The sequence below is a fragment of the Seriola aureovittata genome, chromosome 4 (genome assembly GCF_021018895.1).
Source record: "Seriola aureovittata isolate HTS-2021-v1 ecotype China chromosome 4, ASM2101889v1, whole genome shotgun sequence".
Lineage (NCBI taxonomy): Eukaryota > Metazoa > Chordata > Actinopteri > Carangiformes > Carangidae > Seriola > Seriola aureovittata.
In genome coordinates this window covers 15,531,686-15,544,644 of record NC_079367.1, presented here as the reverse complement: position 1 = coordinate 15,544,644, position 12,959 = coordinate 15,531,686, and the positions used below count along the sequence as shown (strand labels likewise).

The 12,959-nt window shown below is 39.8% G+C and overlaps 1 protein-coding gene across 1 annotated transcript; it reads right to left on the bottom strand.

The window, feature by feature from the left end:
• Positions 1-655: 655 nt before the first annotated feature.
• ube4a (ubiquitination factor E4A (UFD2 homolog, yeast)) lies at positions 656-12,702 on the bottom strand. The gene is made up of 20 exons (XM_056374603.1): positions 12,612-12,702; positions 10,854-11,023; positions 10,511-10,687; positions 9,305-9,417; positions 8,851-9,003; positions 8,535-8,694; positions 8,193-8,395; positions 7,780-7,971; positions 7,337-7,670; positions 7,035-7,161; positions 6,535-6,842; positions 6,014-6,146; positions 5,667-5,857; positions 5,203-5,303; positions 4,619-4,732; positions 4,182-4,356; positions 3,905-4,085; positions 3,517-3,664; positions 3,153-3,310; positions 656-3,010 (listed from the first exon to the last, which is right to left on the bottom strand). The coding sequence occupies exons 2-20, from the start codon at positions 10,981-10,983 to the stop codon at positions 2,875-2,877; spliced, it is 3,234 nt and encodes a 1,077-aa protein (XP_056230578.1). The 5' UTR covers positions 10,984-11,023; positions 12,612-12,702; the 3' UTR covers positions 656-2,874.
• Positions 12,703-12,959: the final 257 nt, after the last annotated feature.

Below are 12,959 nucleotides of genomic sequence, written 5' to 3'. Positions count from 1 at the left end.
ATTTTAGTGACAAACACTGTGAGCTCAGAAATGGTCTCTTGTCACCTGCCCTCTTTAATCCCTTCTTTGATGAGCGCAGTGTGATCAAGTGTTTTTAAAGTTGTAGACCTAGGAAAAACCCAGACCCAGATTATTATTTGAGCAGATCAATTAGGCCGTATTTTCAATTACATCTTGCAACTGTCACTCACTCAGCAGAGGGTGCCATCTCTATGGAAGCGGCCCATTGTGATGCCCGTTGCCAAAGGTAACCAACCCAAAGCCCTTAATTACTTCAGGCCTGTTGCCTCAACCTCCATGGTTATGAGGTTATAACCAAGGAGTTACGTTGGATACTAATTTATCTCAAGCTGTTGTATGTTTTTGTGGTATGTTGTATGTTTTAATGTTTTGCTGTGTTTTAATGCATACTGTATGTTTTTATGCTTGCTGCAGCACAAACTGCCTACTTGGGACAAATAATAAACTTGACTTGATGTGACATTAACAAATATACATTACATAAAATAATCTAAATTTAATCTACTTCTAAATTGATCTATTCTCCTCTTTTTCTGCTTGTTGTCCCTTTCATGACTAAACAGAAACACTCATTTTAGAAGTATATTGCAATGGACTGTAATCTGTCATATTTATGAAAGACAACATAACAATGTCTTATATAACACACAGTTTTATTTCTTAATCATACTGTACATCCAAAGTAAACATTTTATAATCCCGATTAAAACTAAATATTGCATTATAATTTAACCCATATAATCCTTCAGGTGGTAGATATTCAACAGAACAGGATGAGGGCATGCCAACAAATACATCTTCATGTATGTCTTTCACATTTTCAAATTTTATACCACACAATTTTGAATTAAAACCCTTTAATTCAAAAAGCTACTCAAAAACAAGTTATCTTTTTCTGATTTTCTTTCTTTCATTTTCTACCAACATTTCCCCATATGTCCTAAAAAGCAAACTCATAATTATGTCTCTTGTGAGTATGAAACAAGTCAAATCCTCATTTGCTGTCATTTACTGCAAGGCTCTTGGTTTTAGGCACCAATTCTATTGATCAACTGTTTGCCCACATGTTAATACACTATGCTTTCACACAATAAAAACTCTGTTCAGCATCAGTTATAATCTGGTGAGTGGTAATTCAAAGTATGACAATGACTCTTGTATGCACTGCCAGTCAAAATGATTGAACCCTATATTTCTGGCTTTTTTGGCTCCAGTTTTAAGAAATATGGCCACTGTTACAACATTAAAATTAAATCACATGAACAGATAATAGAAATAAAATCAGAAAATATTATGATTTTTTTTTATCTTAATCGGAAATAGCAACGAGATTTGAGTTTGAAACATCCACCTGAGAACCCATTCAGCTCAGTCAAAGATGTACTGGACAAATCGACAAACATTTAGAAAGCCGACTAGCAGACATTTTTATTGAATCTTGTAGTTGTGGATATAAAATAAATCATGATTCTGCAGCTGTGTGGCTTATTTTTTACCCTAGATTTATTCAGTCTGATTTTGTTGGATAGTTCAGGAGAAATTCAGTGACATTTCCATACCCAACACTTCGCCCCATTCACATCATTTACACATCATCACATCAATATACCAGGTTCTAATGTTCACAGTGAGCCAACTATTATACAAAAGAAATTAATGTTTTGTATTTTTAGCATTTTGCAGTAATTTGAAGTGATAATAAGGCATCAGACGAAACAAAACTGCTATGAGAAAAATTCTGACTTTCTGTCAAACTACAGCCAATTTCAGATTTAAAATCAATTTGTTACAAATTATAAGGAAAAAGGTTTTTACAAGGATGTAACACTGCCAAACACAAGTCTCCATCAATGCGACGCCAAACAACAGAGAAATTTAAGTGTGCATTCTGGCATTTTTTGGCAGAATTCATTTTATATTTCTTGCATATGCATGTATATGTACTACATCCTAAAATATAGATCAAATTAGACTAATTATTGTACAGTAAATAAAAAAGTTATTTATTAATTAGCAAGCTGTCAGATCCTAATGAGGACGTTAATTAGTGCTTAATTAAATACAGGTGCACTTGAAGATCTGACAGTCAACCATACATGTTAAAATACACACAACTGTAAAACAAATACACGGTGTGGTTTTGTGCTACAGGTTTTGAATTTCTCCAGATGAGTCTAGATTGTTTCCAATAAAAATAAAAGTCACGCATTTCAATTCAGTTTTACTTCTGCCTTAATTTTAATTGCTAATTTTTATTTACAATGCTGCTTGAGATTAAACCAAAAGTGCTAAAATATAGGGTGTTCAAGACCTTTGAAAGGCAGTGTATGATGTATTCTTCATGAAGATGAAATCAAATTAAATAATAAATGACTCCATCCATGTTCTGCCTCATGGGTTCCCAAAAATACTTACCTTGCAGTATAAAATCTGGTTTTGGCCAGCTGGTCGGTCAGGAGTTCATACAGTACATTCAACAAGTCCTGTTGAAACTGATACTTCTGGCCACAGTTCTGACTGTAATAATAACTAATCAATACACAGTATTCAGGGGGAGAGAAACCAGAGGTTGTATCACCCTACTAATGTTTACCATAGGGCATCATGGGAGTCGAACAGCTACTGTGCATGGATTTTGAAGTTGTCACCAGCCGGTGGGCTACAGTTTGTCTGGAATCCACTGAGGATGAAGGCTGCATGGAAAGGCTGATGCAAAGTTAGAGGGACCAGAGCAGTCAGAAGAAATCCACAGAGGCAAGCACACCATGGATTAGCCAAGAAGCAGAGGAGCACATGAGATGTGGGCCAGGAGAGAAAACAAGGATGCAGCCATTGTTTGTTGAGGGATCACAGCTAGCCACTGGGTCCCAACTGCAGCCTCTCCTGCTTATGCTTATCCAGCCACTGTAAGATCTGCTGTTTAAGTTCCTCGTTTGGCCTGATCTGGTCCATGGTTAGAGGACTGCGGTTGAAAGGGTCTGTCTGGTCACTGCAAGGAGGACATAATCAACACATGGTAACTCATTTGAGCCCCGAACAAGAGACCAAGTCTTCATGTATACATTATGCTCCCAAGTTGGATTCTGATCAGCAATTAGTTCAATTATAATAGACTGCAGGAAGTAACTCACCTGAGGAGATGCCTTGCTATAGTTGAGCGGTCTACTGTTACATTGGAAGATGGGAGAAGAACAGGATCCAGCATCAGAGTGGACATAATGGGATCCAAGAACTCATCTGGAGCATCTGCATATGTCTCCTCTTCCTGCTGCTGTCTGTCTGCATGGGACTAAATAACAGAGATACAATTGCAACAAATTCATTTTTTATCAACACGTTTCATATAGTTTGTACAAAACTAAAGACTTTTCTACTATATCAGTAATTATCAGTCATCAGTACAGACTCAAGACAAACATTCGTAAAAACTGAACACACATGCTCGAGTTTTATCTCTGCAAAAAGGATGTTAATGTTTTCAAAGTCAAGTAATACCTTTATTTTATCAGCAAGAACTCCAAAAGCTACAATCATGTCACCAGGCTTGTTGATCTTCTTTAGTACCCTAACAGTCTGGGAGAAGAGGGTAGGAGAGTATGATCGTCCATCCTTTGGGACTGTAGCACAGAAATTCTCCTCGTCTCTGCCAAAGACAAAAACAAACCTTTTTTTAAAATCAGGAACCACAATAGTAATTGTACTGTAGCATATAGTCAGCAAAGTGCCACTTTATTTCTTCCCCAGAGAATATGGCACCAGTAAAAAAACATCAGATGATACAAAGAAGAAGAAATAAACAAAGACTGCTAAATGTTTTTTTTTTTCTTTTCTGTTGTTTTCAATTCTCCCATGTATTCACTTTGTAAAGAGTGTGACAACATACCCTAAGTTCAGGTAGATGGTGCAGATGTCAGAAACAAGCTGCTGTGGCTTGAAGTCGAACTCACTGAAGTCCTTGACTTTAAGGGCACCCATCTTAGGACCCACTAGGTGCTGCAAGAAGTAGTTCAGCATGGAGATGATCCTCTCAGCCAGGAAGGGGTGCACAAAGATCCCCTTGATATCTGGAGAGGGAAATGGTAAAAGAAAAAACATGGGATGGATAAAGACAACGATTCATCAATGTGCTGGGTCACATGTAACAGTCTTTTCTGCCTGACCTGAGGTGAGAAAGGCCAGTGTGCCGATGGTTTCGTTAGACATGATGTTGTGGAAGCGTCCCAGCTGTCCAAACATCTGCAGGCTCGACTCTTTCTCTCTTCGGGCATCAGGGGCCAGGCCCTCCCACTCCCCTCTATCCCGCTCCAGCTGCAGAACCTTGATTTTACTCAGGTACTATGAGAAAAGATGATGTATGAATTTTGTTTATTAAGCTCATGAAAAAAGTGTCAGAGACTGCAAGGGATTTCTGCTCATGCAAAACCTGTATTTACCACCAATTAAATCATAAGCAGCATCACAAAAAACTGAATAAACATTTAAACAAAAACGATGTGAAGACCTAATACTTCACGTTACATGTACTAATGTGATGGAAAAGATTATTTTTCAAAAATTGGTAAATATGTTTTGCATGTGTTGAACGTTGTGAACTCACCTGAATAGCCTCATCTAGTAGGAAGATGGCATCATTCATCAGTAAGTTGAGGAACCTGAGGAACAGAGGGGGGTTCATGGCCTCCAGGTTCTCTGATGCATAGTCGGCCAAATGCTGAAACGAGAGATGTTAATCTATATAAAGTATTGAAGAAGTTGCCCCATCATAAACTCCATAATACACATCATAACCCAAAAAGATTTGTATGTGCACCCACTACAAATTATTAACATCACATTTATATTTTTGCCTATACTGCCATCGTACTAGTCTAATACTAACACTGTGACACAGAATTTCTACAGTGCATGTATGGAATCTATTATTAAACCTTCAGTGGAGAGTGAAATGAGAGAATATGATTTTAAAGAGTTGTAAGTGTCTTATTGGGACAGCAAGCAACATGATACAGACAGGATTAAAAATTTGATTTCACAGCAACCACATGAAGAACACATTAAACTCAGAGAGAATTCACAGAGAAAGAATTAAACCTGAGGGTTTCTGTTTGAAAGACAAAAAAACATCATACCAACATCTTAACATCTGAAGATAGACTGTCAAAAACATTTATTTCTCATTACCTTGATGCTCTCTCTATAGTTATCTTTGCCCCACATGTACTTGAGGATGGGATACATGGGTCTTCTGTAGTTGAATTTCTGTTCAAACTGATGAGGATCACCTGAAAGAAAAGAGAGTAAAACTAAATAAATTCAAACATGCTTCACTGATGCCTTCTATTTGTTTTCACTTCATCCAGCTTCTCTGCTTATCTTGCTCCGCAGAACACACACAGGTGTGCACACAAAGTGTAACCTCTTTACAGTTTCACCAGACTGGAAAATTATACCAAGACTCTTCTTTTATTTCTTATTCGTACGTGACATTTTAATCAAAGATGTTTTTAAATCAGCTTCTTTTTATTTAAATATGGCTTCATTAAAATTCTGCAGTTCCATTAAAAAGACGTGAGTTCGGCGCTGTCTCCGTCTACAGCGAACACTAGCGAGTCAAAACACATTTGTAAGGAACACAACTGTTTCACCTGTGAATTCAATGTCTACAAACACAGTGATGAGGGCCTCGGCCAGCTGAGGTGCATGTCTGTAGGAGCAGAAGACTCTCTCTCGCTGGAACACGATTGGCTGAGCAGCACCAGAAGCCACTGGCTCCATGTGTGGCATCACCGCCTCTAAGACCTCTGCCAGTTTTGCTCTCAAGTGTGGGTTCTTCATCCTGATGGAGATACAGGACAGGAGGGATTGGAGCAATATATGAAAATTTTATTATATCAAATGGACCATATGAGCCCTCATAATTCTTTCTCTCAGCCTTGCCAGACCACTGACTTCAATCACAGACATGATTTTATTACATTATTGAGAAACATACCTTTCTACATTACCCATGAAGACAGTGATGAAGTGAAGAATCTGCTCCAGACTTTCTGCTGAAGTCTCCAAAACATCGTCTGCAAATCGCCGCAGAAAGATGAAAAAATCCCCCAAGTTTTCTGCAAAAAACTCTAACAAACACAGAAAGGCGCACTTTAGCCAGGACTATCATGTGAAGGAATGTTCCATAGCAGCTGTAATTTCAAAAACATTTTGTAGTAGAGGCTGTGTATAACCCAACATTAGAGACATAAATATCAGGTCCAAAATTATTCAAACTGAAATTTTTCACTTGACTTGAGCCCAAAGCCTGTGACCTTTACATTATAAACTCAAACCTTATCAATTTAGGAGGTAATAAAGACAAAAAAATTTTATAAACCTGCCCCAATTCAAGATGGAGAAAATTAAGAGAAATTACAGACTCTCCTCACCCCTGTGGGTCAGTCTGACAATCAGAGCTAAAGTTGGGTGTTTCTGTTCCACTGTATTTGTAATGTAGTGAAAGATCAGACCTACCTGGTACAAAGCACAGCATACTATTTTGCAGGGAAGGCAGGGGAAAACTGAGTGCTACATGTTCAGGCCCCTGGTTTCCAACACCAAGTTGAACCAGCAGAGCAGCGGTGGAAGCTTGGAGGTTAAGGCAGCATTGCAGCATGGCAGGCTGCATTGTGGCAGCTTTGGTTGACAAATAAACAATCATCAGACGCTCAAACTGCTCCAGGAGCTGCTCTGACATCGGGTTCCCAGTTCGCTGGGCCTCCTGCCACGTCACCTGGAGCCGATGGAGGGACTGGTTCATCTTCACCATCTGCTCATGGAGTCTGCACACAGGTGTATGGACACAAACAGAACAAGATAACATAAGTTAATGCTGACATATGGTGTAAACATGAGAGAAAATACAGTATGCTATGTTGCTGAGAGATCCGCGGCACTGTGAGGTCTTTAGTGCAGCTAAGTCTGTGTATGCTTTTTAACTGCACAGTGGAAGGTGCTTGTTTGAAGGCATGTACCTGTGGAAGCCGAGATGCAGGGTGAGTTGTGTGAGGATGAGGTTTTCAGTCAGAAGGCTGTAGGACTGTGCAGACTCCACCGGCTGCTGAGGGGGCATAGGGATCAGACAGGTTTCCTTGTCGAGACCTGGAATTAGTGAAAGAAGATCTTTAGTCAAACTTGGAAAATCCTTCTCCTCTTAAAAAAGTGGTGTAAAGTGCTGCTATAAACAAAACAAATACCAGAGCTGCTGTATTAAAATTGATATATTTAAACTGATAAAAGGGAAGTGTTATTGACACTCGTTTTCACATATATTAACCTCTTGCATGCACATTGCGATTGCGTCTCTCCTCTTCACTCAGCTCTTTGAGGGCGCAGTAGGTGGGGTTGAAGGTGAGCAGTTTGGGTGAACGAGGCCTGCAGAAGGGCTGGCACAGCTTCAGCAGAGCTGCACCCAAGTTTAAAAAGAATGCATCTGAAGCATACATCTGGAAGGAGATCTCTGGCATCTGATTGGCCCATATCTTGGCTCGGCCAGCGTTAGCCTGCAGACAGCTGCCCAGCCACGAGAGCAGCAGGTGCCGTGTCTCACCAGATCGCTGAAGCAAGTTTTTCAAGATCTGGTGCAACTTGTCGTGAAACTGTCCCATGAACTGTAACACAAGGGGAGTAACGGTCATCAGCCCTGATGCATTTGTAGCTTGAAAACCATGTAAAACAGTCTAAGATTATAATACAACCAACTAAAAATAATCTGTTTACCTGGTGGATGTTGGCCTCCTGGACCTTTGTCTCTTGGGCGCTGGAGCGGGAGGGGTTCAGGAAGTAGCCATGTCCCTCCACTACACCTGGGGTTTTTAACAAGCAGGAGATGCTCAACACTGCCCCCAATAGGCTCTTCTGGTACTGCAAACCATTAGCTGGGTCTTTGGGCTGAATGTGTTCCACCAATACCTGGGAAAACCGAAATAAATAAGAAGAACTGTTGGAAGGATTTGAAAAGATGGGGTCATGAAATAACAAACATGGAAGGTATGTAACGTTGAAATGTTCTGGGATCACTGTCTATTGTTGTATATTATTTGATTAGTAGTGAGCGGGGAAATTATCTGTTGGTGTCAGAGGGTACATTATAATAACATTTGCAGATATACTGTCTCTGTGTGTCTCCTGACCTTGGCAATATCTTTGTGGTGGCTGAAATAGAGGAGAACATCTAAGTAGGAGTAGAGGAGAGGCTGGCAGAGGTCCAAGTCTTTGATGCGTCCCTGGAAGATATCAAACACTGGTACTATCACCTCCTCGAAGGTACGCACCTCCTGGTCAGAGAGCAGGCCAGCAACGACCTCCTCCACAAACTCAACCACCTCCTCTGGCTCTGAAACACAGCAACTTTGTAAGTAGAGGAGACTAGAGGGAATACTTTACTGAGAATATGCAAAGACAAAAGTAAAAGTTAAAGGAAGAGAAAAAAGGGAACACAGGAAAGGAAAACATCAAGCCTATACTGAACCTACGTGCTCCACTGAAACCCTCCAGCAGCAGGTCCAGAAGCTGTTCATAGACATTCTGGCTGATATAGATCTCTGGGGTGAGCAGAACTGTCCGTGTGTTTGATACCGTCAGATTCTTACAGCGAACAGCAAAGGGCAGTAACTTCTCTGGTACCTTTGTCACCTGGTGCACGAGTAATCAACAAAGTCACTGAATTATGAAAGAGAGTGGGTTATTTTTACGTTCCAATTACCAAGAATAGTCTATTAACAACTAGAAATCTCCGAAAATAGTTGCATTTAAGTACTGCAATTACAGTAATGTAGGCAAGTCTCGCACCTCTTCTTTGGCTCTCTGGTAACAAGCAAAAAGGTAAGGGATGGCACATTTCTCTCCAGCATCACGGTCTGCAGACAGGTTTACAGCGCTGCATGATGTCATGTAGATGAGGTGGTTCCCTGGCTCTAGTAGCAGCAGACGATTAAACAGAGCCTGGAGTACAGAGGGAAACATCTCAAACACAAATCACACTGTGCAAAACACTTGATTACACACCTAATATAGTAAAACCTTCATATGTTATGTGATTCCTAAAATTTCTGTACCCATTTCTCACATAATGCATACAACTTCCAAATGTGTCAGTTTCATGCATCTGATGGATTGTGAATGGTTTGTGCCAAAAGGCTGACCTCTCCCACCGTCTCAGACGTTTAGATGGTTATTGAGAGAAGAGGAACAAGACATTGCAACAAAAGGGTGGTGACACAGAAATACATTGTTGACTTCTGACCTGTTCTATGTTGTCCATATCCAGCCAGTCCTGTCCATCCAGATCTGCAGCCATCTCCTCCAGGTACACACAGCGAGGAGGGATTCCATTTCCTCCTCTTAAACTGGGGTCACCTACGGGTGAAAATAAAACCGGGGTCCATAAAATAAAGTCTGCTCAAATTATATGTAACAATCCACAAGGCTTAAACCAAACCATTCATGAATACTGGATTGAGTGTAGTTGAGAAATAAATCAACAGCCCAACATAAGAATAAATAAGACAGAGGAGGATTAAATGCACAGCATGTATTTACTCTGGTTTATTTCAGACTGAGGTGGCAGAAGAATTCATTAAAAGGGCTCTCTGTGAAAACAGGGGGGAATTTAGCCTGCATTTCCTGAACATCACGACTCATCTTTAAGCAGCCACAGTGCTGGAGGGATGCAGCCAGCTCACAGTAAGACTACACAGCGAGACTTCACAGTGTGCGAGGTCTTTGTATTGTCTTGAAGCATGGTGAGTCATTTGTTACTTACTTGAAACTTCAAATTTGACTTTCAAGACCGCCAGCACCATCCACCAACACCACTGAAAACAACATACTGTGCTACTATTTACAACTACCAATACAGTTACAGTGCATCATCATGCACCTGTTTGTCTGACTAAATTCCCTTTCAGATCAAAGCAAGAACCTCAAATAAAAAAATTTAAAAGGTTTTTGCGGGTGATGTGACACAACCTTCTCTCACAGACTTTTACACGGGCCTCTCAATGAGCAGCTTTGATATGAAAGAATGAACATAAGTTACTAACTAGCATTAATATAGACTCGCTACAGGTTTATTATACAATCTACAGCTATTGCAGAACTGTAGATATTGTAAGAAGTACTCGTGCTTACTATTGCAAATAATGTCTTCAGCCAATTGTATTAACACTCTAGTGATACTTTTCAATTGGTGTCAAAACATGAAAGCCCCGTTCAACTACAGTTGTGGAAATGGGTTGTGTGTAAGCAGTTGTTACTCCCAGACAATTTACCTGTGACCAATCTTATGCAGGCTGAATGCGGGTAGTGTGGTGACAATCTGATTCAGTTCAAAAAGCTACAACATGAGTGTTCAGAGTCAAAACAAATCTAATTTCAAAATAAAAGGTAGTGTGTACTCCACATTATCGCTCATGACTTATTACTTGATTATTTTTCCCCTTTTACTTACTGTTGTCCAGAGTGATGAGAAATATTCGCTGGATCATGTGATTGACATTGAGCTGTTCACACAGCTCCTGGCGGGACCGGAAAGAGCGGCTGATCTCTGCCACAGAGTCGTCATTATCATCGACACTGTCTGACACAGAGTTTTCTGAGTCTGACTGGCTCTCTCCTGAGTCCTCCACTGTAATACCAGATACGGGGGTTAGGTATGAAACCGTGTGATTAAATTTAAGCCAGAAGTTACAAATAAAAGAAGCTGATGCTTTGTTAACATTGACACGATGTTCTGTATGTATTTATGCATTCTGACATTTGAGGACTGCAGTGGACCAGATAACCCTTCTTACATGGTGGTTCAGCAGACAGCTGTTGTGGTTTCTGGCCTGATGCAAACTGTTTGGCATCAGCCAGTGAGCTGAAGAGGGCAGCAAAGGGGTTGCAGGAGATGTTCTGGTTGTTGTTGCCCTGGTCAGTCATCTCACTGGGGCTCAACACTCACTCCATCCAAGATCCCAGCCTAAAGAAGCAATGCAGATATGACAAATAAGTGGAAGTGGAACAAGACCTAGAATTACCAAGTAAGAGATTAGTGAGCATGTACAGTATATTACCACATACACATAAAATTGTCATCATTTTTCATCACTGTGCCACTATAAATCAGCACCGCCTTATGATAAAATTAAGAGCTGCCTAACTTCTGCACCTGATCATTAACAGGATTCAGACCTTCTCATTGTCTAGTTGCTACAGTTGTCCTAAAAAATCTACTGCCTCTCGACTACCTCCACACTCGACCATACTTTTTACACTAGTCAGTGCTCATCTCAGTAATTCTGTAATCATTTCCTGGGTCCATATTTTCTGCATGTTATAAGGGCTTGCTGTGTTTTATCTCGTTGACAATGATCCCAATAAAGTGCCACATATTTTCCAATAATGCAAAGAGTAATGTTCAGATTACTGTTCTAATTTCACTGTAATCACTCTCTTTACTGTTTCTTCCTTGACCAACTCTACTTTGGATTGCCTCTTTCCGTTGCATAATCACAGTACCAGTAGTTTTTTTTGTTTTTTTTCCACAATATGATTTTTCCTTCAGCTTTTGAAAGTTTAATACTGACTTTGACAATTGACGTCTTCTGATTGCTTGTTTAGCAAGACTGTCTACTTTCTTGTTCCCAAGAATGTAAACACATTCAGGGAGGCACAAGAATGTTGCACCTTTGCTGGTATCTATTCTTAGGTGAGTGAACAGAATTTCATACAGTAGATCATTGGATATAGCAGATTAAATACTATCGATACAAACCTGCACTTTATTTCAACTGTGCAGAATTTTCTAGCAACATACATCTCAACCTTACTGGGTCATCATGTATCAGAAGATAACACAGGACAGATAGGGTATGGTTTGTTGATTAGGAGAAACCATGTTACCGCTTTCTGATAAGGCGCCATTCATTAAGAGTTTATTAACTGAAATTAATGGCCTTAATGCGTTAGTAATTCTCTATACATCAGTCATAACCCATATAAAACAAGGTAGGTAATCCAGCCTTGGGTCGTACAATAATCCATCAAGTCTGTCAGCAGTTGTACATGTTAATAGGCAGTTTGTAAATGGTTTTTAATCTAGTGAGACAGTGACGCTGAAACCAGTTGTGACGAGGTTAGAAAGTTACTGTCATGAAATTCAGAAAAAAAGAGGCTCAACAGACCAGTATCCTCCTCACAGTTTGACAACGACCAGTGGACTCACTGAACAGACAGACGATCTGTACAGTTCACCAGACGTTTGCTCCGTGCTCACCACTTCAGCTTCACGTTACAGCATGATGTCACAGTTGCTCATCAGTTCAGTACCTCACAGCTATAACATGTGCATCTTTACGCGACTAGCTCCCCGACAAACCTTCAATACCCTGCGTGTAATAAGCAGCTTTAGCTTCCTACCGCTAGTTAGCTAACAAGCTAGTTAGCAAGCTAAGCTGTCATGGGGTCACCACGACTCTATTTCAACATCGATTTTACAAACTGTTACATGAATTTTACGTACAATCAGTCTAAATAAAGTATACAAAAGACAAAGAGTGCTGTCGTACCTGTTTGACGGGAAGAAATGTGCGTCTTTTATTTAAACAAATTGCTTCTACGAAACCAGTGGCAGTTCCTCAGTAAACAGATATTATAAACGTCATCAAACTGAGACGGAGCGTCGGCTTTGCTGAGTAACTTGTTCATAAAACATTCAAACGTGATGGAAAACTGTTTCATAAATAAAATAAAAACAACATCTCTGTTATAGCTTTAAATTTAATTAACTTATCTAATTATCTAAAGATTCCCCCATTTTAACAGTAAGTTTTTGTAGGAATAATTTTTGACTTTTATGTTAAAAATAAAGAGCAGTTTTAGATCGAATACTTTTTGCGCTTTTTATGGAAAAAATG